The 26181-nt window shown below is 46.7% G+C and overlaps 1 gene segment (V, D, J or C); it reads left to right on the top strand.

Moving 5' to 3' along the window:
- LOC135886424 (T-cell receptor alpha chain constant-like) overlaps positions 1–24791 on the top strand; it is a 108948-nt gene extending 84157 nt beyond the window's left edge. The window contains 4 exon segments of the C gene segment in view: positions 19643–19921; positions 21677–21721; positions 22264–22371; positions 23051–24791. Of these exon segments, the coding sequence occupies positions 19643–19921; positions 21677–21721; positions 22264–22370 (431 nt within the window).
- Positions 24792–26181: the final 1390 nt, after the last annotated feature.

Raw genomic sequence — 26181 nt, 5'->3', positions numbered from 1 at the left:
GACACCCTATTTTGTAGAGGTCTGTGTCACAGTGTTGATTCTGGGGCAAGGGGGAAACTCATATTTGGCAGTGGAACTAAACTTCTAGTTACCCCAGGTGAGTTGAAATTCTATTGTCTGCGAGTAGCTGGACCTGATGCTGATCTAAGTTACATCAGGTTATACAAATGGGAGTGACATTGATTCCAATGGACGTACTCCTGATTTGCACTGGGATGAGTGGAAAGAGAACCAGTCCCATTGACTCCAGTGAAATTATTCCTGATTTACATGTGCATGAGTGAGGGAAGAATCACTCTGATCTAGCTGAGATAATGGAAAATATATGGGCAGAGGACTAACACGTTCCTATTTATCAGCATAGCCTAGAAAGGCTTTTGTGGATCCAAGAGGTCATTTTGTAGAGGCCATAACTGTTCTGCCCTATATCCTGCCCTTAGCACAGAGACCACTGACCACTCAGTGAGGAGATGGTGGTGGATGCAGGGTGAAGGTTTCTGTCACACTGTCAACCACTGTGTGAATTATGCAGGAGCAGGGACTGGACTCATCTTTGGGGATGGAACCCAGCTGAGAGTGAAGCCAAGTAAGTGAGACGTGGCACAAGAACGTGAAAGTGTCCGGCGAGCGTGAAGTGGAGCAGAGCAGGGAACAGCTTAGAGTTGTCCATGTTGGATGTAAATAGGGTTAAGGAGAACCAAGCAGGTCAGGGAGTTTGAGGCGGGATTAGGACTAAGCAGAACAAAGTTAAATTCCCATATTTACCCTTTTGGGGCAAGTCACTTAAGCTGGAATTTTCCAAAGAGCCTATGAGATTTGGATGCTCAGGTCCTATTGAAACTCAATAGCAGTTAGGTGTCCAAATCCCAGCTGCAATCTCTGTTTCAGTTCCACTACTGTAAAACGGAGACATTAATCATTTCCCCACACACACTTTGGCTGAGATTTTAAAAGCCACCTAGGGGATTTGGACACCCAATTCCTATTAATTTTTAATGGGAACCTGACATCTGAGTCCTTCAGGCAGCTTTGAAAACTTCAGGAAACTCACTTAGGTGGGCATGGTCTCTGGCTCTGCATATGAGCAGCCCCCCAGTTCAATGGGAAAAAAGTATTTCTTTTTATTAGTGTTACATTTGCTGCCTTTCAATTTCTTTGAACGTCTCCTTGTTCTTGTACTATAGATTTTCATAGCCGAAGGATATGGATAACACAGGCCATAGCGTTTCATCCATTTACCCCTGCCCTGAGCCCAATAACTAGTGTTTGGGTAAAGCATATCTTCCAGAAAGCCATCTGAAGCCACCACAAAATGGAGAACCCACCATTTCCCATGGTAGCTTGTTCCAGTGCTTAAGACGCTGGGTAAATAGATGTGCCAGATCTACCATCTCTCTCTCTCTCTCTCATTCATATGTTATATTCCTGTAGTATGTCCCCTATTATTCTCTTGACTGGCTTTTTCAAAGCTACCTCAGGGAGTGAGCTGTTCGTCTCCCTTTAATTTAAATGGAAACTTGAATATAATAAGGTGTATATTGGACTTGAACTCAGCAGATGTGGGTTCTATTCACAACTCTTCCAGTAACCTGATACTTCACCGCCCTCTGCCTCAGTTTCCCCCTTTGTAAAATGGGGATAAAGATGCTGACCTGCTTTGAAAAGTGTGTCAGATCTACTAATGAGAAGAAGTCAGGATTGTTCTCATTAACTCCTGGAACTCCCAGCCCTCCGCTGTAAAGTATTGTATGAATTCAGTGAGAGGTTACGTTACAGGAAAAGGTTATAGCAGAAGCCCGAAGTGTAAGAGAGACAGATACAAATATTGGTTTCAGGATTGAAAATGAGCGATGGGTTCTGAGGAACCAGGCCTGGTTTTGACAGCACAGTGGGGCTATGCCGGAAACAATCAAATTTTTTGGACAGGCACAAAGTTCTCAGTTGAAGCCAGTAAGTATAAAACTCCCTAACAGACAAAACAACGTCAGGGAGTTAGATGTGGAAAATATTATTCATGATATGAATAAATTATGCACTGATTAACGGGGGGAAATCTCATCTGTTTTAACTGATAATTATCAATCCAGCCACAGTGCTGGGAAACGTCTGTTTGCAGCAATATGCACTGCTAAGTGATGGGAAAAGTGTAATGAATACATTAGTCATAGCTATTATTCCACCTGCTCCCACTGATGTAATGTGAAGAATTAGAATGTGGCTGTCAGCCGATATCCAGTGTGGTAGCCATGGAATGGAAATGGGCAGCGAAGAGAGAAAGAAAAGACGGACAGACCTATGTGGCGGTTGCCAGGGTATTTACTAAGTGATAAATACTGAGAGCGTGAAAGGGCCAGAAAAGCGGCCCAATGAAAGGAGAATGAGTGATGGACTGAAGGACAAATAGAGGCACAGACAATGATTGATAGAAAGAGGTGGGTGGCTAAAGTGGTAGAAAGAACGAGATAAGACTTAGTGCTTATGATCCTTGCAAGTGTTTTCAAAGCTAATTGCAAAGAATGTGTGGGCCAAATCCTTAGCTTGTGTAAATCAATGTCGCTTCACGTCACTTACCATCTAGTCCCTTCCCCTCCGTGCCTCTTTATCCCCATTTTACAGACGGGGATAACGGTATGAACCTCCTGCGCAAAGCATATTGAGAGCTACGGATGAAAGGTGTTGTAAGGGCCAGAGGGGTAATATCTGTTATTGGACCAACTTCTGCTGGCAAGAGAAACCAGCTTTCGAGCTATGCAGAGCTCTTCTTCAGGTCCTCAAAAGCGTGTCTCTCCCACCAACAGGAGCTGGTCCAATAAAAGATATTACTTCACCCACCTCATTGCGCTAATATCCTGGGACCGACATGGCTACAACAACACTGTGTCTAAAGAGTAGGTACTATTCTTAGAAGTCCCAGGAATGACACTGATTTACACCAGGTGAAGGTCTGGCCCTTGTGGAATAAGTGGCGTGAGTCTGATTCTTCTCACACCAGGGATAGACCAATAATAATTCCACGATTCCAGTGGAGGCCTCCTGATTTACACCCCGCCAGCGAAAGGGGAATCGGCCTCTCGTAATTCAGGGAGGCAGGCAAGGAATTTGGAGAAGGGAGAGTGGAGATTGCAGGGGGGCGGGGGTGGACAATTCTGAGCACGTTCTTGTTGTACCAGAAATCACTGTGTGAACATCAACAGCTACAAACTCAGCTTCGGGAAAGGGACCAGGCTTCTTGTCAAACCAAGTGAGAGGCCAGAGTTTTATTCGTTTGGACCGTGGCTAGGGCAGCTGGATTCCCAGTGAGTTTTAAGGGCAATGTAGGGTGGCAACACACTAGTGAATGTATGTTTGGTGTTGTACCAGTGACAGTGTCAGTGAAATGTAGCTTGTTGTCTAATTGGCATCCAATCTTTCATCTTTGCTCCATTGATTTCCATCACCGTCGTGTCTGATGGGCATCGTTAGAGCAAATGGAGATTAGATAGACAGATAAAGTGGAACAATTATTTTAAATAACCCAAGTGTCAGGAATTCCATCCACTTCCTATGAGATACCATCCGCAAACCAATACTTTCTGTGTATTGCCCTAACTGGTCTCCCAGGACGGTTTGCTTCCCCTACATACCATTTTGTAGTGCCTCGTGTCAGGGTGTGAACACGGGGGGTTACAGCAAACTCACATTTGGAGCAGGGACCAAACTTCTGGTATCGCCAGGTATGTTGAATGCCCCGGGGCGGGGGGCATTTAAACCGGTTTGTCAACTTCATTAAGAGTAGAATGATATACAGGCACGTAGGGCAATTCCCCCCATTGGTGTAAATCAGGATACATTGACTCGCACTTGAGGATGGAGCTATGTTGATTTACACTAGACCCGAAGATGCCCTAGTGATGTTCATTGGCGGGTTTGAGAAATTCAGTAATAATTAGAGGTGGTCAGAAAATTGAAGGATATTTTTCATGAAAATTTTCAACAAAAACCACAGGGTTCTTTTGGTTCTCATTGGAATTTGCATCAGAAAAGGTCAACTTTTTAGTGGAAAAACCTAAATACCAATAATTCCTCTATTGCCAGCAACTGAAAACCAAAAATATTCAGCTGAAAGTTTTCAGTTTTCACCCAACAATTTTTGATTTTCAAGTTCTTTGGGTTTTCCAAAGAAGAGTAATAAATAAAATAACTGAGCAAAGCAAGCAGCTTCCATGAAAGTTTTCATTCAGTTAAAAATTCAGTTTTCCTTTGAAGGGAAGTTTGGCAGAATTTTTTCCAACCAGCTCTAATAAGGAAATCAATTTTGTTTTCTTAGCCCTGCACAGATTTTTATTCTGGAAAGTGGTCATTGTCTTGTAGTTAAGGCAGTGGCTAGGGACTGAGAATAACTGGGGTTTCTTTCCAATTCTGCCAGTGTCTCCCTGTGTGATCTGGGACAAATCATTCCTGGTGCTTCAGCTCCTCCTCTACAAATTCAGAATAGGATACTTTCCTGTCTATTTCCACTGTAGGATCTTTGGGGCAGAGGCTGTCTCTTCTTCCGTTTGTACAGCTCCTAGCACGCTGCGCTTCTGGTTTTGGTTTGGGCCTCTAAGTGTGTTACAGTAATATTTGTGTGTGTGTGTGTGTGTGAGAGAGAGAGAGAGAGATTACACATATATTCTCTTTATATATAGCTGTAAGTGTATATATACATACACGTAGCTGGAGCTTGGACATTAGCCGAATTGCTAAGAGGAATTCAGTGGAGAAAAGCAAGGAAGTGGAGTTTTGGTTGCATCCAAAATCACTGTGTGAACTAGGAGGCTCAGGAACCAGACTCACGTTTGGGAGTGGCACCCAGGTGAAGGTGGAACCCAGTAAGTGAGAAGTAAGATGAGGAATATGGGTTAATATGCAGGGCGCAGACACCAGAGAGGGGGGCTTAATTTGTTGGAGGGGCTGGAATAATGGGGTGAAACTGAGCAAAAAAGTAAGAAGTCTTTTTAAATGACAAGGGATGGAATAGACTCCCCAGGTGCTTTGATATCATGGGAACAAGGGTCATATGTGTACGGAGACAGACAGATGGATAGAGATACTGTGATGAACGATACCCCAGTTGGAAGGACAGACAGATAATGCAGATGAAATAAAGGGCATAGACACTGTGGATGAAAGGATAGATAACGAGAGAGGTGCAAGAACAGATAGCCAGATTTACCTGTCCTGGGTGGGTCATTCCACTGCTCAATACCTCCTGGGCATGGACAGAGCTCCACACCCAGTCCAGGGAGCTATCCCCCGCCCCACCATTTTGTAGAGGCTTGTGTCACAGTGAGGCCCGGGGGATTCGATAAGCTCCTCTTTGGAGCTGGGACTAAACTTGTGGTTTCTCCAGGTACGTTCAGCGTTCCCAAGTGACTTGTTTTGTTTAATCTGCCTTGGAGTTTTGGGAAGCGCTTTCCCCATTAGCCGGTTGTGTTTTGGCCCTGCTGGGAGTAAAGTTGTAGGTCAGGGCCAGCCCCGCAGCTGGTATGAATTGGTGCAGCTCCATTGACCTCAAAGGAGCTGTGCCGATTGAGGCCTCCTGAGTCTCTGGCCCTACACCACGAGCCATTAGAGGGGTCGGTGGCAGAAGGAAGTGCTAGACAGTGACTGAGAGCCTTGCCAGACTGGAGCAGACCTGGGGTCTATCTGCCCCAGTCTCTTTTCTCTGACAGTGGCCGCTGTCATCATGAATGACTATGGACGGGCCTATGAATGGACTGTGGATAGTCAGTCTCACTCTACGCCTGGCCCAGTGACTATCCACTTATGCAAAACCGTCTGTTCCACCTTGGAGTTAGCTGTGCTGCTCTGAGTACCTTTCCCAGACCTGAAGAAGAGCCTGGTGTAGCTTGAAACCTGCCTCTCTCACCAGCGGGAGCTGGGCCAATACAAGCTCTAACCTCACCCGGCTTGTGTGGCAATAGCCCAGGGGTTAGGGTGTGGATGTCTGAGACCTGCGTTCAAGCCCCTGCTCCAGTGACTTAACTAGCTATAAAAAGTGGAACGGATTCAACCGGAGAGAATGAGAGATCCTCGCCCCACTCTCTCCCATAGCCCAGTGGCTACAGCATTCTCCTGCAATGCGAGAGCTGGGAACAAATCCCATCTCCACACCAGGCAGAGAAGGGAATTGGACGTGGGTCTCCTACATCCTAGGCGATGACCTGAACCACTGGGCTAATATTTATAAGGGAGCTCCCCTCCGGTCTAGGCTAGGCCTGCACCAGAGGCAGGTACCCCTGACAACCAAGTGTAGACTGTACATGCTGGGAGTAGTTAAAATACTGCCGGGTGAGACAGGACTCCTGGGTTCCATTCCTGCCCCCGTGGCTGACTCACTTTGTAACTTTGGGCCAGTCATTTATTCTCTGTGACTCAGTGCCTCAAAATAATATTTCTCCTTCGTCACCGGACTGTTGTGAGCATCACTGTATGAAGGCTTGCGAGGCAGCCAGAAATCCCACACATCTATAGATAGATGGACCTGAGAGAACAGAAAAGACAAGCCATTGCGGTATCAGAAATTCACCAACAAGCCATTTTTATTTTGAACAGCATTGTGCAGTCTACGTACAGTCCGAGTTATTATTGGCTGTTTGTGCTACCGTAGCCCGGGAAAGAGGAGGAGCTGCCTGTGCTAGGCGCTGTACAAACACAGATCCGAAAAACAGTCCCTGAGGTACTTTGCAATCCAAGGGTGTTAAAGTACCGTTAGGACCCCAAGCTAAACTTGGGATCCTATGGACAACTGAGCTGAAAAGAAAGTGAAAAGGGGTTTGTGTTGATGTGTGCAGTGATGGGTTTGCGTTAAAGCATCCACCACTGGGTGAGTTTTGGGGCATCTATAAACAAGCTCACCTTTGGGAGAGGAACACAGTTGACAGTGAGACCAAGTGAGTGAGCTACGTACAATCTCATATTCCTCATATCAAAGGGGGAAGATGGTTTGTTTGGGGAGCTGGGATAAAATAAATTGAGGACGAACATTTTCATAATGGTGACAGAAGGACTAGCTTCCCAAAGCGATGAGACACCATTGTGAGGATCGATTGTAGCCGGAAGGATGGGGTGGGGGATGGATAGATATCAGAAAGGACAGATATTATACAGTGACACAGGGATGTCAAATAATGAGTGGAAAATTTAAAACCATGGAACTTCTTGCCAGAAAATATCACTGAAGGGAGTTTAGTAGGATTTTAAATAAGGATATCTTTATATCTATTTGGATAATGAGGACATCAACAGTTAATGTATGTACAAACTAAAATATTTAGAGGGGGTATAACCCCATAATACTCAGGCATCAGCTGATCTGTAATTGGCATAACTGCCCAATACAGAGTATTTGGCACCTTTGTCTGGTCTGACGTTCAGTTAAGAAATCTAGCCAGAGAGGGATGGTAGTTGAGGCATAGAGATAGGTTGGGTGGAGGCTGTGGACTGTAGCACCTGTAGATTGGACTAGACGGGACTGTCTCCATCTCTGGCTCTCCGGAGGCTCTGAAGCAAAAAGGATTCATAATGGACACATGGGAGGGCCAGTCAGAGACAGGCTTGTTGATCAGAGCCGAGATTCTCACAGTTGTATAAAGGATTTGTACACTCCGGGGTCATTACAATTCACGGGAATTGAGCATCCAAATCTGAAAGGCAGCTCTGGAAATGTCCCCATGGTTTCCATGGCACGAGACATTCGGGAAATAGGAAATAATCCAGAAAAGCTAATTGCGAGCGGAATCGTAGGCAAGAGCAGCGCAGTCAGGAAAGCTTGTGAAGGTTTCCTGGCCTGTGTGGAGTTTGGAGCAGATCAGCTGCCGTTTGGATGCAGGACGTAGCTAAGGGTCAGCTCAGGTGAGCAGGACATGGATAAATCCACAAAAGCAGAATGTGGAGAGCGCATGATGGAAATGGAACGCAGCGCTTCATATTTTGTGGCTGGTTTTCATGATATAGATAAATATTACCTGGGGAATGCACTACTTATAACCCTCCTATGTATTGCTAGAATCTCTCAGGTCATCACATACATCCTAGAGTTACAGAAGTCAGGGATGAAAGAGCTGGGCAGGTCTTTCCCCATCCATGTGCCAATGGTCTGTTGTTCCCATAATATTCACCAGGGACCTTTTACAATCCTCCCCATCACTTCCTCTGGGAAATCATTCCCCAGTCCTCTGACCTGTTTTGTACGACCTGGTAAAGGGACCATTGCCTGCATTTCGTAGGGGCTTGTGTCACAGTGTGAATAATCAGGGAGCGTGGGCAGTCGTATTTGGAACTGGGACCAAGCTTCTTGTTACCCCCGGTGAGTTTGATTTGCCTAATGCTGTTTCAGCAGCAAAGCCAGCCACCCCTCTTAGACAAGTGCGGTGTACTGAGAAACAGTGCTAAAATGACAAGCTTTCCCTTTCAATTCCAAGGGGGCTGCTTGCAGGTTAGGGGGCTCAGAGGGAAGTGCACAATCCTCAGCAGTTATTTTGCAAAGAGCCAGCCCAGAGCAAGGTGGGGTGAGATGTTCCTCTCTGCCTAAGGGAGAAGCCTGCTTTGTCGCTCACTGGTTTTGGTTCTTGATAATGAGAGTTGTGGAGTCTAAGAGATAAAGCAGTGTTACTTTGCAATCTTCCAGAAAGATAAAACTATAAACTACTCTAACTTCCCTGCATGCATGTTGCGAATATAACACCAGTGAGGGGGTGAGCCAGCTTTCATGGGGCACCCAGGTTGCCTAGACAGCTTTGACAATGTCAGCTTAAGTAACTTGACCAAGGTCACACAGAGTCTGTGACGGCAAAGCTGGGATTTGAAGGCAGATCTCTTTTGTACCAGCCCAGCCAAAACAGAAAACCAAAACCAGCCTTTCCCTTTACTTCATTAGCTGTAGCACATACAGACTAAGTGGGACCTAGGAATCCCTGGGGATGGAACTAGATGCATCTTTTCCATCTCCAATTCCCATGCGATGGTGGCAGAAAAGGGGTCCATCATGGACACATGGGGAAATCCAGTTAGAAATGGACTTATAGACCTGGTGTCCAAAGCAGGAAATGTTCTGGAAACCCTAACTGAGGGCAGAATCGTGTCAGACATCAGCCCAGTCACAGATGTTCTTGTAAAGGCTTCCTGGGTTGTGTGAATTATGGAGGTGGGGGATATAAGCTCACCTTTGGAAAGGGGACCAGGCTGACGGTCAAGCCAGGTGAGTATAAAATAGCGATTAAATGATAAGGGCAGAACAAGAGTGTGTGTGATGGCTGCAGAAGATAATGATTCATGTTCCATGGACTAGAGAGGGACACCTAAGTGATCCTGCAGATGGAAAGAGAGAAAGCTAGACAGAGGGTTAGGAAGAGGTTTGCATGGGGATAGATCAATACAGCAGTGCTGCACAATGAGAGAAAGAAAGAAAACATAGTAACGAGGGACTTATAATTAGACAGATGGGTCTGGGTAACTAGACGTGTACCTATACAGAGGGCAGGGTACAGATAGATAGGACCTCGAGGCCTGGAGATTATATTAGGTGACCCACCTGGGCATGAACCCTTGTATTTATTGAGAGGGAGTACAATTTTCAAATGAATGACTTTGGGTCCCATCTTCGAGTGACTCAGGAGGCTAAGGGGAAAATAATCCTTTGTGACTTAGAAGCCTAAGACCCATTGACTTTCAACAAAACTTGGGTTCCTAATGGCCAACTTTTCCTAGGTATTTCGGTGCCTAAAGATGCAGATAGGAATTCAATGGGAGTTAGGCACCTTACTTGGTTTGACACTTTTGAAAATCCTACTAGGTGCCTATCCGCATCTTTGGGCTTCTAAATATCTTTGACTATCTGGCCAAAGGTGCTGAGTGGGATTTTTCAAAAACACCTAGACACTTAATGTCTACTGGGTGTTAGGTGCCAAGGGGTTGTTGAAAATTCCACTCAGTGCCTAAATACCTTTAAATCTGGCTCATGTCACTTCTGAAAATGGGACTTCGGCTCCTAACTCACTCCAGCACATCTGAAAATTTTACCCAGAATCTTTTCACATGATCATATAATTCCTAGATTTACAAGAGTCAGAGTTAGTAAATCACCCAGTCAAACTCCAATCTCTGGGTAAATATTGGATTCTTGACAGGAGATTTCCCCAGGGATTTCTTCAGTTCTTTTAATAAATTACTCTAGTAATGTGTCAAGTATCAGAGGGGTAGCCGTGTTAGTCTGAATCTGTAAAAAGCAACAGAGGGTCCTGTGGCACCTTTAAGACTAACAGAAGTATTGGGAGCATAAGCTTTCGTGGGTAAGAACCTCACTTCTTCAGATGTGATTTCTCAGTCTAAACGAAATAGTTCTACAAATTTCATGTCACCTGAAAAAAAAATCAGACTGAGTTGAGACAGTCATCCTCCCATTTTGTAGAGGCTGGCATCACAGTGTGAAAACACAAGGCTATGGAAAAGTCATATTTGGAACTGGGACCAAACTTCTTGTTACCCCGAGTAAGTTGACCTCTCTGTGCTGCTTTAACCAAAGGACCATCCATCCCTTCTCCACCTCCTTTAGCCATCGGGGAGCTGGACTGGGCATTGGGGAGACTGGGTGTCCAAATCCCCTAGGCAGCTTTGAAAATGTCAGCTTAAAGGAGTCTGTGGTACAGCTGGGAACGGAACCAAGATTTCCCGACTCCCATCCCAAACACAAGACCATCCTCACCCTTTAATACATTAGCAAGTAGGGTGATGGACCAGCCAAGAGCAGGGGTATGGGCCTAGATGGAACTTTTCCAGCTCCAGTTCCTGTGAGGTTTTGAAATCAAAGAGTGTCCGTGATGGACACATTGGAACCTCAGCTGGAAACAGTAGGAAACATTCCGTAAAAGCTTAAGTGCAAGCAGAGTATTAGGTAAGGTCAGTGCCATGAAGAAGGTTCTTGTAAAGGTTTCCTGGGTTGTGAGAGTTATAGAGGAGATATGCTCACGTTTGGAAAGGGGACCAAGCTGATGGTGAACCCATGTGAGTATGGCACAAGGACGAAAGGAAAAAGGCTTCAGGGAGAGAGGCAACCAATTCTCATTGAAATTCAATGGAAGTTGGCTGCCTAACTTTGAAAATATCAATCACAGTGTGGAGTATACATGATGGAACTGAACTGCAGTGTCTCGGTATTTTGTGGTAGGTTTTCATGGCAAATCGATAGATCTATGGATGGAAAGGAGGATGGATAGATACCGCATCGACTAGCCATGAACTTTAAAAAACAGTTTTCAAAACCTGGACATTTCGAAACTACCTGTCAGTTTCAAAATGGAATTTGGATAACTCCCATTATGAACCTAAAATGACCAATCAAAATGGGTATATTAAGGCTATATTTATAAATAATGTAGACAGGGTCAATAATCGGTTATTCGGTTTTATGAGCCTGTCAAAGGCACGATTAGTATGTACTATGAACAATTATAATTCATCAGTAGAAGGTGCTAAAGAAAGGTACAATCCATGGTTATGAGCTAGTTACTGACTTGTTGGATTCTTTAACAGTCTAGGACAGGCACTGGCAACCTTTGGCATGTGGCTCGCCAGGGTAAGCACCCTGGCGGGCCGGGCTGGTTAGTTTACTGCCGCATCCGCAGGTTCGCCCAATCACATCTCCCACTGGTCGCGGTTCGCTGCTCCAGGCCAATGGGGGCGGCGGGAAGTGACGGCCAGCACATCCCTCGTCCCGCGCCACTTCCCGCTGCCCCCATTGGCCTGGAGTGGCGAACTGCGGCCAGTGGGAGCCGGGATTGGCCGAACCTGCCAACGCGGCAGGTAAACAAACTGGCCCGGCCAGCCAGGGTGCTTACGCTGGCGAGCAGCGTGCCAAAGGTTGCCAATCCCTGGTGTAGGAACAGTTGATTAACCATTCAATAAATACCTATCAGTCATTTCTTTAACTTTTATAAACCATACGTAAATTGAACTGGAGTATAACGGGTTGGAATCTAGTCTATTCAGCGTCTATACCCCACTCCTCACCATAGTACCACAGAGGGATGGTAGGTCATATTTAGCTGAAATCCACTCTAACAATATTTTTCCTTGCCATATGCTGTAGGGACCTCACTTAGTATCTATGCAAGCTTGGAAGATGCCCAATTCTATAGTGACAGGCACCAACGCAAAGCCCTGTGGTAGGTAGACAGACAGACAGACAGACAGAGACACATGCATGGTTTGGAAATGCACTAGCTGACCCACCAAGGCCTTAGAACCCTCACTTATTTCTCTTCATGTCGTCCTATAAATTCCAGAATGACAAATGTGAGAGAAGAATAAGGGATTACTGGGTCAGCCAATCCCAGCCTCCATCTCTTAGCCATCGCTGGATTTTCCCCACCCACCTGGTTCCCCAGAGATGTGTTAAATTGTTTTGTCCAATGGGATTTCCCAGCCCTTCACTGGGAGAGCATTTCACAAGCTTCTCCACTTCGTACCCAAGATGAGCAGGAGTTGAGAGTCACCGCTCATTTTGTAGAGGCTGGTGTCACAGTGTGAGTAATGAGGGGCTAGGAAAACTCATATTTGGAATGGGGACCAAAGTTCTAGTGAATCCAGGTAAGTTTCCCCCCCCCCCCCACCAAGGGTTTGACGTTTTTGTTTAGCCTGGATTCTGTTTGTTTTGAAGCGGCTTCCCATGTAGGTTTAAGGCCAGGTAAGAATAAAAATTGCCCCCTATGTTACTATTCATCATGTTTATGACATTAGTGCCTGAGGCCCAGCCCAGAAAGGGGCCCCGTTGCACTAGGTGCTGTACAGACACAGACGCTGCCAGTCCCTTCCCCGAGGAGTGGACAATTGAAATAGAGCAGACAGGCCCAGGGTGAGGGAAGGGGTCAGAGTGAACAACGGGATGGCAGGACATGGCATGTTAGTGCCACGATTTTTGAGCTGAATTTAATGAGGAGGGAATCAGCCAAATGAAAGGAAAAGGGAAGGGAAGGGGGTGAGGAGGACAGGGCAGGGGAGAAGGAGGTAGGAGGAATACATCTTCACAATCCTACCAAAATAGAAGAAAATGGATTTTTCCTCCAAAATGGAAAATGCTCCAAAGTACAAATTTTTGCTATGGGGAAAAAACCAACAACAGCCATGTGACAAAAATGTACGTTGGAAGTATAGAGGTTTTCTTACAATCAAAGAATTGCTAATGAAAAGCTAAAGTGTGGTCATCTAGACCAGTCGCCTGCACTCATGGTATTATCTAGACCAGTGGTTCCCAAACTTGTTCCGCCACTTGTGCAGGGAAAGCCCCTGGCAGGCCGGGCTGGTTTGTTTACCAGACGTGTTGACAGGTTTGGCTGATCGCGGCTCCCACTGGCCACGGTTCCCCGCTCCAGGCCAATGGGGGCGGCGGGAAGCAGCAGCCAGCACATCCCTCGGCCCGCGCCGCTTCCCACCGCCCCCATTGGCCTGGAGCAGCAAACCACAGCCAGTGGGAGCTGCGATCAGCCGAACCTGCGGACGTGGCAGGTAAATAAACCGGCCCGGCCCACTAGGGGCTTTCCCTACACAAGCGGGGGAACAAGTTTGGGAACCACTGGTCTAGACCATCCCTGACAGGTTGAAAAAAAATCTAGGGCAGTGTTTCCAAGTTTGAAAATCAGGCATATTTAATGGGGGAAGAGAGGTAGCAAAGAAAAGTTTCAAGCACCTCCACTTGGTATCCATAGAAGGAAGTAACCGAGGGCTAAACTACAGGAAATGGAACTAGGTCTGGGAAAGCTCCCCTGGGGTGTGGAATACAGAGATGGAGGCTCTCGGGTTCTATCTGGAAGTGGAACCACGCTGGCGGTCAAGCCACAAAGATGAAATGAGAAAGGCAGACTAGGAGAACTCTCTGCTGGAACCAGAACTGAATAATTGAGGGTAGATAGAGCGAGCACAGTTTATCCATGGAGATTTTAAACAATGTTTTCAAAACTGGAAAGTGTAGAAAACAACTTCTTTCCAGCATGTTTCCAAATTGGTAAAGGGAATTTTACACGTTGGATGAAAACTGAAATGTCAGAACGAAAACTGCAGGGGCGGGGGGGGGGGGGGGGCGGGGGAGAGAGAGACCTAGTAAAATTTGAAACTGATTTTTTTTTTTTGGAAAAATGTGTGTGGGGGGGAATCAGTTTGAGAGGGGGGTAAATATCCATTTTCATGAAATGGCCAAATAACTAAAATATTTTGAATGAAAAATTTCAGCTGGTGTACCTAGACTGTTTCCTACTTTGGCACTAAGAACATGTAATTTGGGGGCAGAAACACTGGAATATGTAAGTGCAGTTTTGGATGCTTGTAAAGGCCTTTGCTGGGGTGTGAATGATGGTGGGGAAATGACAAGCTCACATTCGGAAGAGGGAGTAGGCGGAGGGTCAACCCAGGTGAGTATGACCCAGAGAGGCAGGCTATGAAAAGCGTAGGATGGAACCAGACTGCAATGATAGATAGAGAAATTGATGAAACTCAAGTCACTACCACTCAGGTGTCTGTGAGGATCAACTCCATTCAACTTTATGAGGGGCCAGATACTATGAAGTGGGAACCTATGTAAGCACCTGGATTGAGAGAACAGTCAGAGAAACCACCACATTCATCCTGAAGTCACTATTCTGTGCTATCTGAAAAGGAGAGTTTCCCTGAGTGGTTTCTCTGACTCATTCTCAGAGGAGAGTATTTGTAATGGTTCAGACTGGGGTGGGAATACTGGGTCTAGGATGGTGACCTTTGGAGCTGGAACAGAACTCTTAGTACTTCCAAGTAAGTTTCCTAATTAAAATAGTCATTAAGGCCGAGATTTGTAAAATCATCTCTTTTCTAACCAGGGATTTTAATGTGAATGAGGTATCCAGCTCCTGAAGCAGCCAAATCTAGGCCAAAAAATTCTTTTGACTTTTCTAGATCAACCTAAAAATCTTCTATTTTATGTGCATTTTCTCTCCCTCCCCTCCCCCCCCCTCCCTTCACTAAGTGGAGCTTTTGGGCACTGCTTGGGAATTATATATTTTAGAGCTGGTCAGGAAGTGGGTTTTTCCTCCCTGTCCCTGTTTAAAAAAAAAAGTTTCAGCAATTTTTTAAACTTCATCTAAATATTTTTCAGAAACTTTTTGTTTCCATTGAAAAACCAACCCCCTGCCCCCCAATTGGTTTTGGTTTGGGCAACCCAATATGGTTAATTGAAAACAAACAGTTTGGGATTTTGCCACAACAAACAACACCAAAAAACCCCAAAACTGTTTTCAGGTTTATGGCTCTTCAACAAACATGCCAACGTTTGTCAACGAAAGCAGAACTTTATTGCTTAAATATTTTCATTTCATTGAAAAGCAATTCAAAAAAAGATGGGAGATGATGTACCAGCTCAAATATTTGTTCCCAAAGGGGATGACGTTGTTTTGCTTGATGGAGGCGTCCCTGCGTGGGGTTCTCTGGCCTGTGTTATACAGAGCAGGCTAGATGATTTTGTGATCCCTTCCTGCCTTTAATGTATGGCTGGGGAGCCAGAGGCCAGGTCTACACTGCAGCCTTGGGCTGGCCCAGCGCTGTTGGTTCGGGGCGTGACCAGCTATGATCCCTGGGCTGGGCGAAGTCCCTAGTTTAGATGTGGTTAGACTAGCAAAGCTGCACTTTTACTGACCGAGCTTGTCCCTCTCAGAGGGGTGGGTTGGCTACACTGGGGCAAAGCACACCTTTGCTGATGTCCGCTGCGTCCGCACTAGGAGTCCTTTGTGTGCATGTAGCCTAAGGGAGTTAGGCACCCAGGTCCCAACTCTATGGAAGTTGAAACTCTCAGCCTGTGCATGTATGGAAAGTTACCTCCAAGGAATCTCCCCTCCCCCCTCCCCTGTGAGTTTAACAAATTCCTTAGGAAGAAACTTCTGCTGTGGGAAAATTGTCTCATAAGGGCCAGATTTTTAAAGGTATTTTGAAAAGCATAAAGGAACTTAACACCCAGTATCAATACGTATAATGATCCAGCCATGACAGCCCACTTGTATCTTCCTGGGAAGCAGCCGGCCCTGGGCTATATGGACACTGGGTCTGATGGGGAAATAGCACCCCAAAGACTTGTGGCCAGTTCTTAACTCTGCCACAGGCTCACTGTGGGCAAGTCACTTTCTCCGGGAATTTCAAAGAGATTTACAAATTTATTAGAGCATAAGCTCCGAAGAAGTGGGTTGTAGCCCACGAAAGCTTATGCTCTAATAAATTTGTTAGTCTCTAAGGTGCCACAAGTACTCCTGTTATTTTTGCGGATACAGACTAACACGGCTGCTACTCTGAAAAGAGATTTAGGCACCAAATCCTAGTGAATGCCAATGGGGTTAATTATGCCTAACTCCCTTTGAGCTCCTTTGAAAATCCAGCCATACAATAGCTGAGCCTCAGTTTCCCCCGGAGTGGGAATACCGCTGAGTGGTGTGGGAGGATAACTTGTCTGAGCAGTGCGGCTACTACGGTGCAGGGCGCCAGATAGGAGCTGAAAAGTTAGGTTACAACGCTGATGTTGTGCCATTAGAATCACTTCCATCGCGCCACACTGTGAGGTCACAAATGCAGCATTCTGATGACTTCAGATTCTAAAGCACAGAAAATCGGGGGGCGGGGGGAATACAAGAAATGAGGGGGACACTACATTTCTTTCTGCATCAATGGTTAACGCACTCAGAGCGGGGAGAAATTCTTCTTCTGAAACTTTTTTCGGTAGAAATTGCAGAGTCTGCAACAGTGCTTAGCATTTTGTGAGTTTGTCAATTGTGCCAAATGGTTCTTTGGAAAAAGAGAAAACCACCCAAAACTGAAGGAAAAAAACCCAGTGTTTCATTTCAACGTCTTTGAAATGAATTATTGACTATTCAGTCTGAAAGAACTTTGCTTCAATGTTTAATTTAATTTTATTTAAATAAATTCAAAAAACATTTTAAAAAGTGGTCAACATTGAAACTACAAGGAGTCCGGTGGCACTTTAAAGACTAACAGATTTATATGGGCATAATCTTTCGTGGGTAAAACAGCCACTTCTTCAGATGCATGGAGTGAAAATTACAGATGCAGACATTATATACTGACACATGAAGAGAAGGGAGTTACCTTACGAGTGGAGAACTAGTGTTATAGATAAATATATTATATTTATGCCTACAGCTGTAATTTTCACTCCATGCATCTGAAGAAGTGGGTTTTTTACCCACAAAAGCTTATGCCCAAAGAAATCTATTAGTCTTTAAAGTGCCACCGGACTCCTCATTGTTTTTGTGGCTACAGACTAACACTGCCACCCCCCGATACTTGGCAAAATTGAAACAAAACATTTCACTTGGACAAAACTGAAACATTTAGTTTAACCCCAATATTTTTTTTAACTCTTCCACTCACCAAAACTTTTCATTTCCAGTCTGACCCCAAACGAACCATTTTTGGGTTGACTTTTCAAAATGACCAATGAATCCCGCCCTCCCCCAAAAAATAATTCTGTGATTTGCCCAGCTCTAGTTTAACTGTGCCCCAGGCGGATGTCAGCTCTTTAACGGTTTGGGGTAGGGCGTGGGATTGTTCTTGCAATGCCATTTCCCTGACTGTGAATGATGGAGGAAATAACAAAATCACTTTTGGGAGTGGGACCAAACTAACAATAAATGCTAGTAAGTAAAGTGATATGTTCGCAGTATACATCTTTGTGCAAAATCCATGTACAATGGATGGCTCAGTGGGGCAGGGAATGGGATATAGGGCCTTTCGTCTCTAGGGGGTGCTGGTTTCAATTGGCCCCGATCTGGGATGAGATATGGGGCTTTTCATAGCTGGGGGGGGGGGTAGTTGGAATCCAGTCCCAGGTCAGGGGGACCGGCTGGCTCAGGAAAGTTGGGGGAATGGAATTGGGGCATTTCAGATGTCCATGGCACTGATTCCCATCCAGAGGGACCGGTGGGGTCAGGGGATAGGATCTGATGCCTTTCGCTTCTAGGACACTCATACCAATCCAGCGCGAGGCTGAGGGAATAGCTGGCTTGGGGAGGATGGGCAATCAGATACCGATCCTCACACCTCTGGCTGAGAGTTTTCTACGCTGGCCTGCGTGGAACAAATTTGGTCCGAGGCTGCAACTGAACAGGCATTCACCTCTGAGTCACCACTGGGGCTGTCTTCCCAAGGGCCGGCTCCAGGACTGAATGGTCCCTGGACTTCCCTGGGACATCTAGGCAAGGCCCTGGCAGTGGAAAGTTGAGGTCCGTTGGCAGGAGGTTTGGTACAGTTTGGACCAGCCCTGTCCATCCTGCACCCATTCTGTAGATAAAGGACCTCAGAGATACCAGTACGCAGCAGCTCCAACAAGCCCTCTGTTCACTTAGACATAGAGAATAACAGGAAACGGGGGCGATAGGGCTGCGGTTCTAATAGCACCGATTTACCAAAACAACCTGCAAAGTCTCAGAGCGAGGTGTGAATTCTGTGGGCGGTTACAGGAAATTGGCCTTCGGAGCTAGAACAAAGTCCCCGGTCGCGCCGAGTAAGCTTGAGAAACAAACGCTTCACAGGCGCTGCACTCTGCAAAACCAGCCTCCAATTGTTATTTGCTCAATAAGCCATTTGCAAAAGTCCTGCACAGTCAGAAAGGGACTGAAAAAACCACCACCACCACGCACCCCCCCCCCCCTGCTAGTGCTACTCAAGGGTTTGGGGTACGCAGCACAGAGTCAGGCAAATAATGATTAACTGTAACACTAATGAAGAATCTACCTGGCCTTTCTCCGGTGATAGCTAGCTAGCTACCCGCCCAACCATATCCATTCTTTCCTCTTTGAGATCTACCCATTGATCCTCACTCCTCCAATATCTAGCCAACCATCCATCCATCCATCATTTCCCCTATATTTATCCATCCATCATTTCCTCTGCAGTTTCTCTCTCTCTCTCCATCCATCCATCTTTCCCTCTGTAAGACATATCCTTGTCTCCCAGATAGTCCAAAACTGAAATCTAGCCATCCATGAGCAGAGATCAGAGAGTAGAACTGCCACACCACACCACACCAGGACACATTCCGTACAGAATGGGGGTGAAAAAGTGACTTTTCTGGGTATCCCAAACCCATAATGAAGGGAACGCAGAGAAAAGCCAGACAACTGAGCCGCTGGCTAGAGGGTCTAACCTTTGGGGAAAGATTAAAAAAAACATAAACGTCCATAGCTTGAAGTGATGATGTCTATAGGGTAATTATCAACTAGTATTCGAATAGGTGTAAGGAGGAGAAATTTTTAAATCAAGGTTGCTCTTTTTCTTGAAAGACATGTGCTAGTTCCAACAGGAGTTAATTCAGTCAACTCTTACAGTCCATGTAATATATGAGGCCAGACTAGATTAGAACAGTGCCTGGCTTTCTAATCTATGATTTTGTTCAGCCTTTGCTAGATTAAAGGGCTGCCTACTATCAGAAATCTCTTCCTTGTGTAGACTGGGGTGAAGTTGCCCCTTGCCCAATCTAGTCTATCCAAGAGGAGGTTATCTTAAGTCTCTTGCTGCAAGGCCTGGTTTTCAGATTTAGATGAGGAGGCATGCAAGGACTGTGGTTACTGACCCCTGGCCATGTGATTTTTCTCTTTTACAGATCTCGAAGACTCTGTCCCTTCTATCTACCAACTGAAGTCCCAAGATGGAAAGTCATCAGCTTGCCTTATCACAGACTTCGCCCCTCAGAACATCTCAGTTGGGAGTTCAGACAACGATGAAACACAAGTCAATGGCTCCATTGTGCAGGTGAAAAACCCAGACAGCGGAAAAACGGAAGCAAGCTATGGGACGGTGCTTTGGAGAGAAGAGACGTCGTTTCCCTGCATCGCTAAACATAAAACGGGAGAATTCAAGATGGGCGACAGTGATGAGGAAGGTAAATGTGGGGGCGGGGAGGTGATCTCTAGACTGCAGGCTGGGCTCTGGTCCCTGGTTGGTGGTGACCAATGAAATGACCCGTTCTTGTTGACATGTTGGAGATATGGATGAGCTGGTGGCGGGGATGATGGGTCTTGTGATGTAATTGCTGATGTTGTTTAGAGTTGTCTAAAGGAGTCAGCCACCCAAGTCCCGCTGGAAGTCAATGGGGAATCATCAGTGAATGGAATTGTTTCCAGTAGGGGTCCACAGGCACCGGTGCTAGGCAAGATGCCATTAAATCTCTTTATCGATGACCTGGAAGTAAATATAAAATCACTGTTCTTAAAATTTGTGGGTGACCCAAAGATTGGCAGAGTGGTAAACAAGGGGGCGGCCAGGGCACCCTGGTTCACTTGGCCAGCCGGGCCCATTCAAATAAAACGTGCTTTGAGACAGCTGAAGGCAGAGTTATACATCTAGGAACGCAGGCCACCCCCACAGAACAAGGGTCTGTATCCCAGAGAGCAGTGAGGCTGAAAGGGATTATGGGGTCACAGCGGACGAGCAACCAAACATCAGCTCCCAGTGCGGCCCTGCACCGAGAAAGGCTAATACCCTCTCGGACATGGTACCAAGTGCCCTGCTCACCTAGAGGCGTCCCTTCCTGGCCACATGCAGCGGGGTAGCTCCTGGCGGGGCTAGCGGCCCCCCGCCCCGGTGACGGTCACTGCAGCGCTGTGGGGGTTTCTTTGACAGATGGCTCAGCCCTCTGGCTAGATCAGTCGTTAGCCCACCCCTGCCGGGGTCACAACTCTCCAAACTGACCTTCCAAACTCTTTACCAGAAACAAAACGTTCCGGCCTCTCCTGCAGCCAGGCTGTTCCCCAGTGACTGAGGGGCTTCCCACAGGCATTTCCCTCTGGCCCTTCCCCCAGCTGGGCCCTCCTAGTGCTTCCACCTGACTCCCGATACCTCTCAGGTGGGCTCGACCCCAGCCTCGGCAGCCCAGGGAGCGTGCCACCCTGTTACAGAGGAGTTGTGAGTCGGCCTGGGTGGGGGGTGGCTTGACCTGTGTACACAGCATGGGGGAGCCCAGTACTGCATCCAGCTCCGGCATCCACCTTTCAAAAGGGTGCGGAATAGAGCTACAGAAATCATTGGAAAGGCTGGGAGATCCCTTGCCGCGAGCTCAGTCTGTTTCTCTGCCCACAAAGAAGGTCAAGGTGGCTTGGTTAGAGTGCCCAAGTACTGTCAGAGGGGGAACACGCAGGGTCCTGGAGGGCTCTTTCACCCAGCTGAGAAAGGCACAACAAGGACCCCAGGCTGGAAGCTAAAGCCAAAGAAGCTGAGATGAGATTTGAGGCACAACTTTCTAGCAGCAGGGGTGATTAAGCCCTAGGACAAAATCCCCAGGGGGAGGGCTGGATTCTCCAGCTCTGGCTGGGTCAGCCCAAGCCTGAGGTCCGTCTGGAAGATGCTTTACTCAGACACACAATTGGGATCAATACAGGGGTGCCTGGGCGAAATTCTCGGGCTGTCTTATGCAGGGGGTCCGACTAGATGATCTCATATTCCTTCTAGCCATACAATCTGTGACACTCTGAACCTTAGCCCGTGTGTGCACAGCACCTAGCGCGCTGGAGCCCTGTTCTCAGCTGGCTCCTTAGCACAGCCATTGGAAACATGCTAAATACAAAGACACAGATACTTGTGTGAATTTAAATTGTTTTGATTATTTCTATTAATAGCTGATGGGTATTTTTATTTACAGGTGACACCTGCGGGATGATAGAGATGGATGACAATTTTGAGACAGGTATGGATGCAGTGTCCAGGATAAAGCTAGGACTGATAAGAGGAAGCACTTACATAAGACCATAAGAACAGCCAGACTGGGTCAGACCAAAGGTCCATCTAGCCCAGTGTCCTGTCTTCTGACAGTGGCCAATGCCAGGTGCCCCAGAGGGAGTGAACAGACAGGGCGTGGATCACTTGATGATAACCTGTCACCCAATCCCAGCTTCTGGCAAACAGAGGCTAGGGACACCACTTCTTTAACCTGTGGAACTCTCTGCTGCATGGAATTGCTGAGGCAAAGAGCTTCATCTGGGACTTTCAAAGTGGGCCGAAGGGAGTTAGAGACTGACTTTCAAAGGGAGTTGGGCACCCAACTTGTGAAAATCCCAGCATCTGTGAACAGGATCAGCTAGTCTCTGGTAGGGTCAATGTCATCTCATTCCTTGTAGTTTCCAGCTGCATCTAACCCCCGAGTAAGAGCCAGGAGTGAGGGAGACATGAGAAGCCGTAGCGTGTGTGTGTCTCATCTTTTATGACCTTTGCTTTCCTGTTATCTTACAGACGAGAAGCTGAACCTCCTGTCATTCACGCTGCTGGGCCTGAGAATCGTTTTTGTGAAAGGAGTGGCGGTTAACCTGCTACTGACCATCTGGCTGTGGAAAAGCTAAAGTGAGTGGGATGGGGAAGGCTTCGGGGATCTGTGTAATCCAGACAGCCAGTCTTCCTTCACCCTCTAATCTCTCTCTCTATCCATCCGTTCCTCAGCAGCATCTATCTGTGTAGCTATCTAGCCATCTTCCCCTCCAGAGCATCTTTCTCTCTGTCCAATCTATCCATCCATCTGTCCATCCTTCCCTCCACAGTATCTCTCTTCCTATCATCTGTCTATCCTGGCTTCATAGTCTCTATTATCTATCAATCCATTCTTCTCAATATCTGTCATCTATCTACCTATTACCTTCTATCCTTCGTTTGCACTTGTATTATCTATCTAAGGATCCATCTTTTCTATCACTCCTTCCTTCCCAGGATCTGTTTATTCATCTCCACCCATCCTTTTCACTATCCATCTATCCGCCAACCCATTTTTCATCTATCTATACCTGTACACACCCCTCTATCCATCCAACCCCGTAAACAGCTATCTATCCATCATACCCACTATCCATACATCTGTCAATCCAGCTTTCCTTGCCAGTAGCTATCCATCTCTCGCACTCTCTGTTTTATCTTCCCATTCCTAGTTCTCTACCCAGCACACTGAAATCCTTCATCCTGGCTGGGGTCTCCAGACCTGACCGTACGGTAAACAATGAACTGACCCTCTCATCCTGCTCTCTCTTTACAGGAGTGGAAGGAAAGAGGACAGATGGAATCTGGAGTGATGGGAATTCCTCAGAGACCTGCTGTCATCTCTTCACCTTCCCATGCAGCAGGAAATCGAATGCAATGAATGATCCCCATATCACCTCTGTAGTTAGGCCTGATGTATAATGATCGGCTGTGCTTTCATTTAGCGAGTTTTAGAAGGATCTCACCTACCTAGCCTGGTTTTTCCATGACCCTCATTCCTTTCACCCTCCACAGACTGACACATTTCTCCTCACAAGCTCCCAGTGTGAGGCAAGGAATTGCTATTAACTAGAGCTGGTCAACAAATGTGTGTGAAAATATTTTTTGATGGAAAATTAGGGTTTCAATTTTTTTGGCAGAAAGTCCCCATTTTCCTAGAAAAAAAAACTTCAAATTTTCATCAGAAACCCAAAATGTTTGGCTAAAAACTGAATATTTTTCCATTTGTTTGTTGTTGTTTTTTTACAGTTTTTGGCCACAAGATATTTCAGATTTGTCTGAAAATTTTCAGTTCTCAGTTGTCAAACACCAAAAACAACTTTTTTAAAGGTTTTTTTAAAGGTTTTTTTTAAAAGTTTAAACTTTTTTAAACATTTTTTTCCAGTGCAAATTTCAACAAAAGTGAATATTTTTTAGTCTTCATTGAAATTTTTTGCAGAACAAACCAGGTTTACCATTAACCCTATTTTGAAAAGGGCAAATTGAAGCACAGAGAATGAGGCTGAGATTTTCAAAGCCACCTAAGGGCTTTGGGCTCCTGCTTCCCTTGGAAATCAATGGGAATTGTGCATTAAAATCTCCTAGGTTGAATTTTACACTCTCTGCCACACACTGGGATTTTCAAAGCGGCCTAGCGGAATGAGGCCTCCATCTCCACGTGAAATTCAATAGCATTTAGGCAGCTAGTTCCTTGGAAAATCCAGCCAACACATTTCTGACAGTAGTGGGTTCTTTAAGGCAGATGCGTGGAAGTTGATGCTAAACAAATTCAGCCTGGCAATAAAGTGCAAATTAACAGTGAGGGGAATTAACCATTGGACTGTCTTAACTAGACATGTGTGGATTTCGCTCACTTGAGACTGGATGTCTTTCTAAAAGGCTGCTGGAGTTCACCTAGACGTTGTGGGCTCAAAGCAGGGATAAGTGGGCAAAACTCTCTCATTGTGTTATATGCAGGAGGTTGGGCTAGATCAGAATGGTCTGGTCTGGCCTCTGTGACGTGAAGAAACTCATTCAGATGACTCCATGCCGCAGTCTCTACCCATCCCCGCTCTGCAGAATTGGAGGCCAGATCCCCGGGTGGTAGAAGTCAGCACAACCTCACTGATTTTCATGCAGTTACAGCAATTCTGGAAGATGTGCGTTAGCCAAACACAAGATGTGCGTTAGTCACAGACAGGTTCTGGGCTCATTGCAGGGGAGAGGTAATAGCCAGGAAATCAGACTAGTCTTTCATGCTGTAAACGCTATGAATTTATACCAGCTCAGGACTGATCCTACATTTTATTTTTCCAATCTGCATTTATACCGTCCCTTAGCTCTGTTACATTTTGAAAGTCAGGTTATCTCCCTATTTTAAACATTTGTAAAATGTGATATTTGCTCATGTTTATGCTTTGGAAAAGATTTTATCATTTGTTTTCATTTCCTGCCGAGCTTCTTCGTATGGCATTGATGAGATGATCATGTACTCACATTTCCGGTCCGCCCTGGGCTGCTATTAAAGAACTTGGCGGAGCGTGAGAACTCTTGCTGTTTTGTGTGTCTAGCCCTGGGGGATTTATTCAGACAACCGGCTGGGGAAATACAGGGAGGAATTCCACCTCATGGACAATGGCTGGGCTTGGGTGAGAAGATGGTTGATTTTCGTCCCAAGCATCGAGTGTTGGCCGTTATTGGGAATGGGATACAAGGCCTTTCCCCTCTCTCCGGCGCAGGATGGGGGGTCAGGGAATGGGGTATGGGAGTTCTCCCCTCTAGCCAGTTCCAATCTGTCCCCACGGCTGAGGGACTTGCTGGCTCAGAGGGGTGAGGAATGGGATATGGGGTCTTTCCCCTCTAAGGGGCACTGGCTGAAAATATCAGCCAAAGCAAATGGCCCACATTGAAACGACAGGTCAGGACTAGAACCCAGGTCTTCCGGGGCCTGTCCTAGTCACTAGCCACACTGCCTCTCCAGCAAGAGATGCAGCACATGCCAGCGTGAGCAGCTCTGCTGGTTTCCAGCTGCTGTCAGGAATGGTCCCGAGGATGTCACGTACTCATGGGACGGCTCCTAGCTAGCCTCTGCCCAACCATCCTCTTCATCTCCGTTCCACCGGGGGCCATGGGGAGAACAGAATTCCCTGCCCTCCTCTCAGCATACTCATCACTCCTGCAGGACTGCACTAAGTCACTGACTCTCATCCATTCTCATGCTTCAGGGCTGCAGCCAGTCGCTGGCTGATACACGGTTGGCCAGATGTACTCCGGATTCCCCCCCCACACACACTGTCCTCTGAAGCATCAGGGATTGGTCCCAGCTGGAGATGGGACACCAGGCAGGGCTGGCCAGGGTGCTGCGGTGGTACAGAGAATCCTCTTTCTAGATGCTGGGCCGGTGCATCTTGTTCACGTGATCAAGGTCACCAGATTTGGGGTCAGGAAGGAATTTGCCCTGGGTCAGACTGGCAGGGACCTGGGGGAGGCAGGGGGGAGGTTCGCCTTCTTCTGCAGCATGGGGCACCGGATTTACCTGAGCATCACTCACCTAAACAATTCCCTGCCACCTAGGGGACTGTGACGTACAGGGGGTCAGACTAGAAGATCTAATGCTCCCGTCTGGCCTTAAATCCCATGAAATCTACAACAGCCCTTCTCTCTAGGCGAACCACCGACCCCTGTCACCCTCGGATCTGAGCCACGCCCAGCTAGTGAGGGATTCTACAAGGCCACCTGTAACACTGCCTGCAATTTAGTCATCAAGCCAGCTTCATGCAAACCGGGCCAGGTGCAGAGAAGGGCGACTGGGATGATCGGGGGAATGGGGAGCAGCTCGTAGGAGAGGGGGTGGACAGAGCGCTCGCTGTAAATATACTGGGGGGTGAGGAACACGGAGCAGGGAGCTCTTGCAGCAGCTGAAGTATG

This window comes from Emys orbicularis, chromosome 12, assembly GCF_028017835.1.
Source record: "Emys orbicularis isolate rEmyOrb1 chromosome 12, rEmyOrb1.hap1, whole genome shotgun sequence".
Classification (NCBI taxonomy): Eukaryota; Metazoa; Chordata; order Testudines; family Emydidae; genus Emys; species Emys orbicularis.
This window is presented reverse-complemented; position numbering and strand designations above follow the sequence as displayed.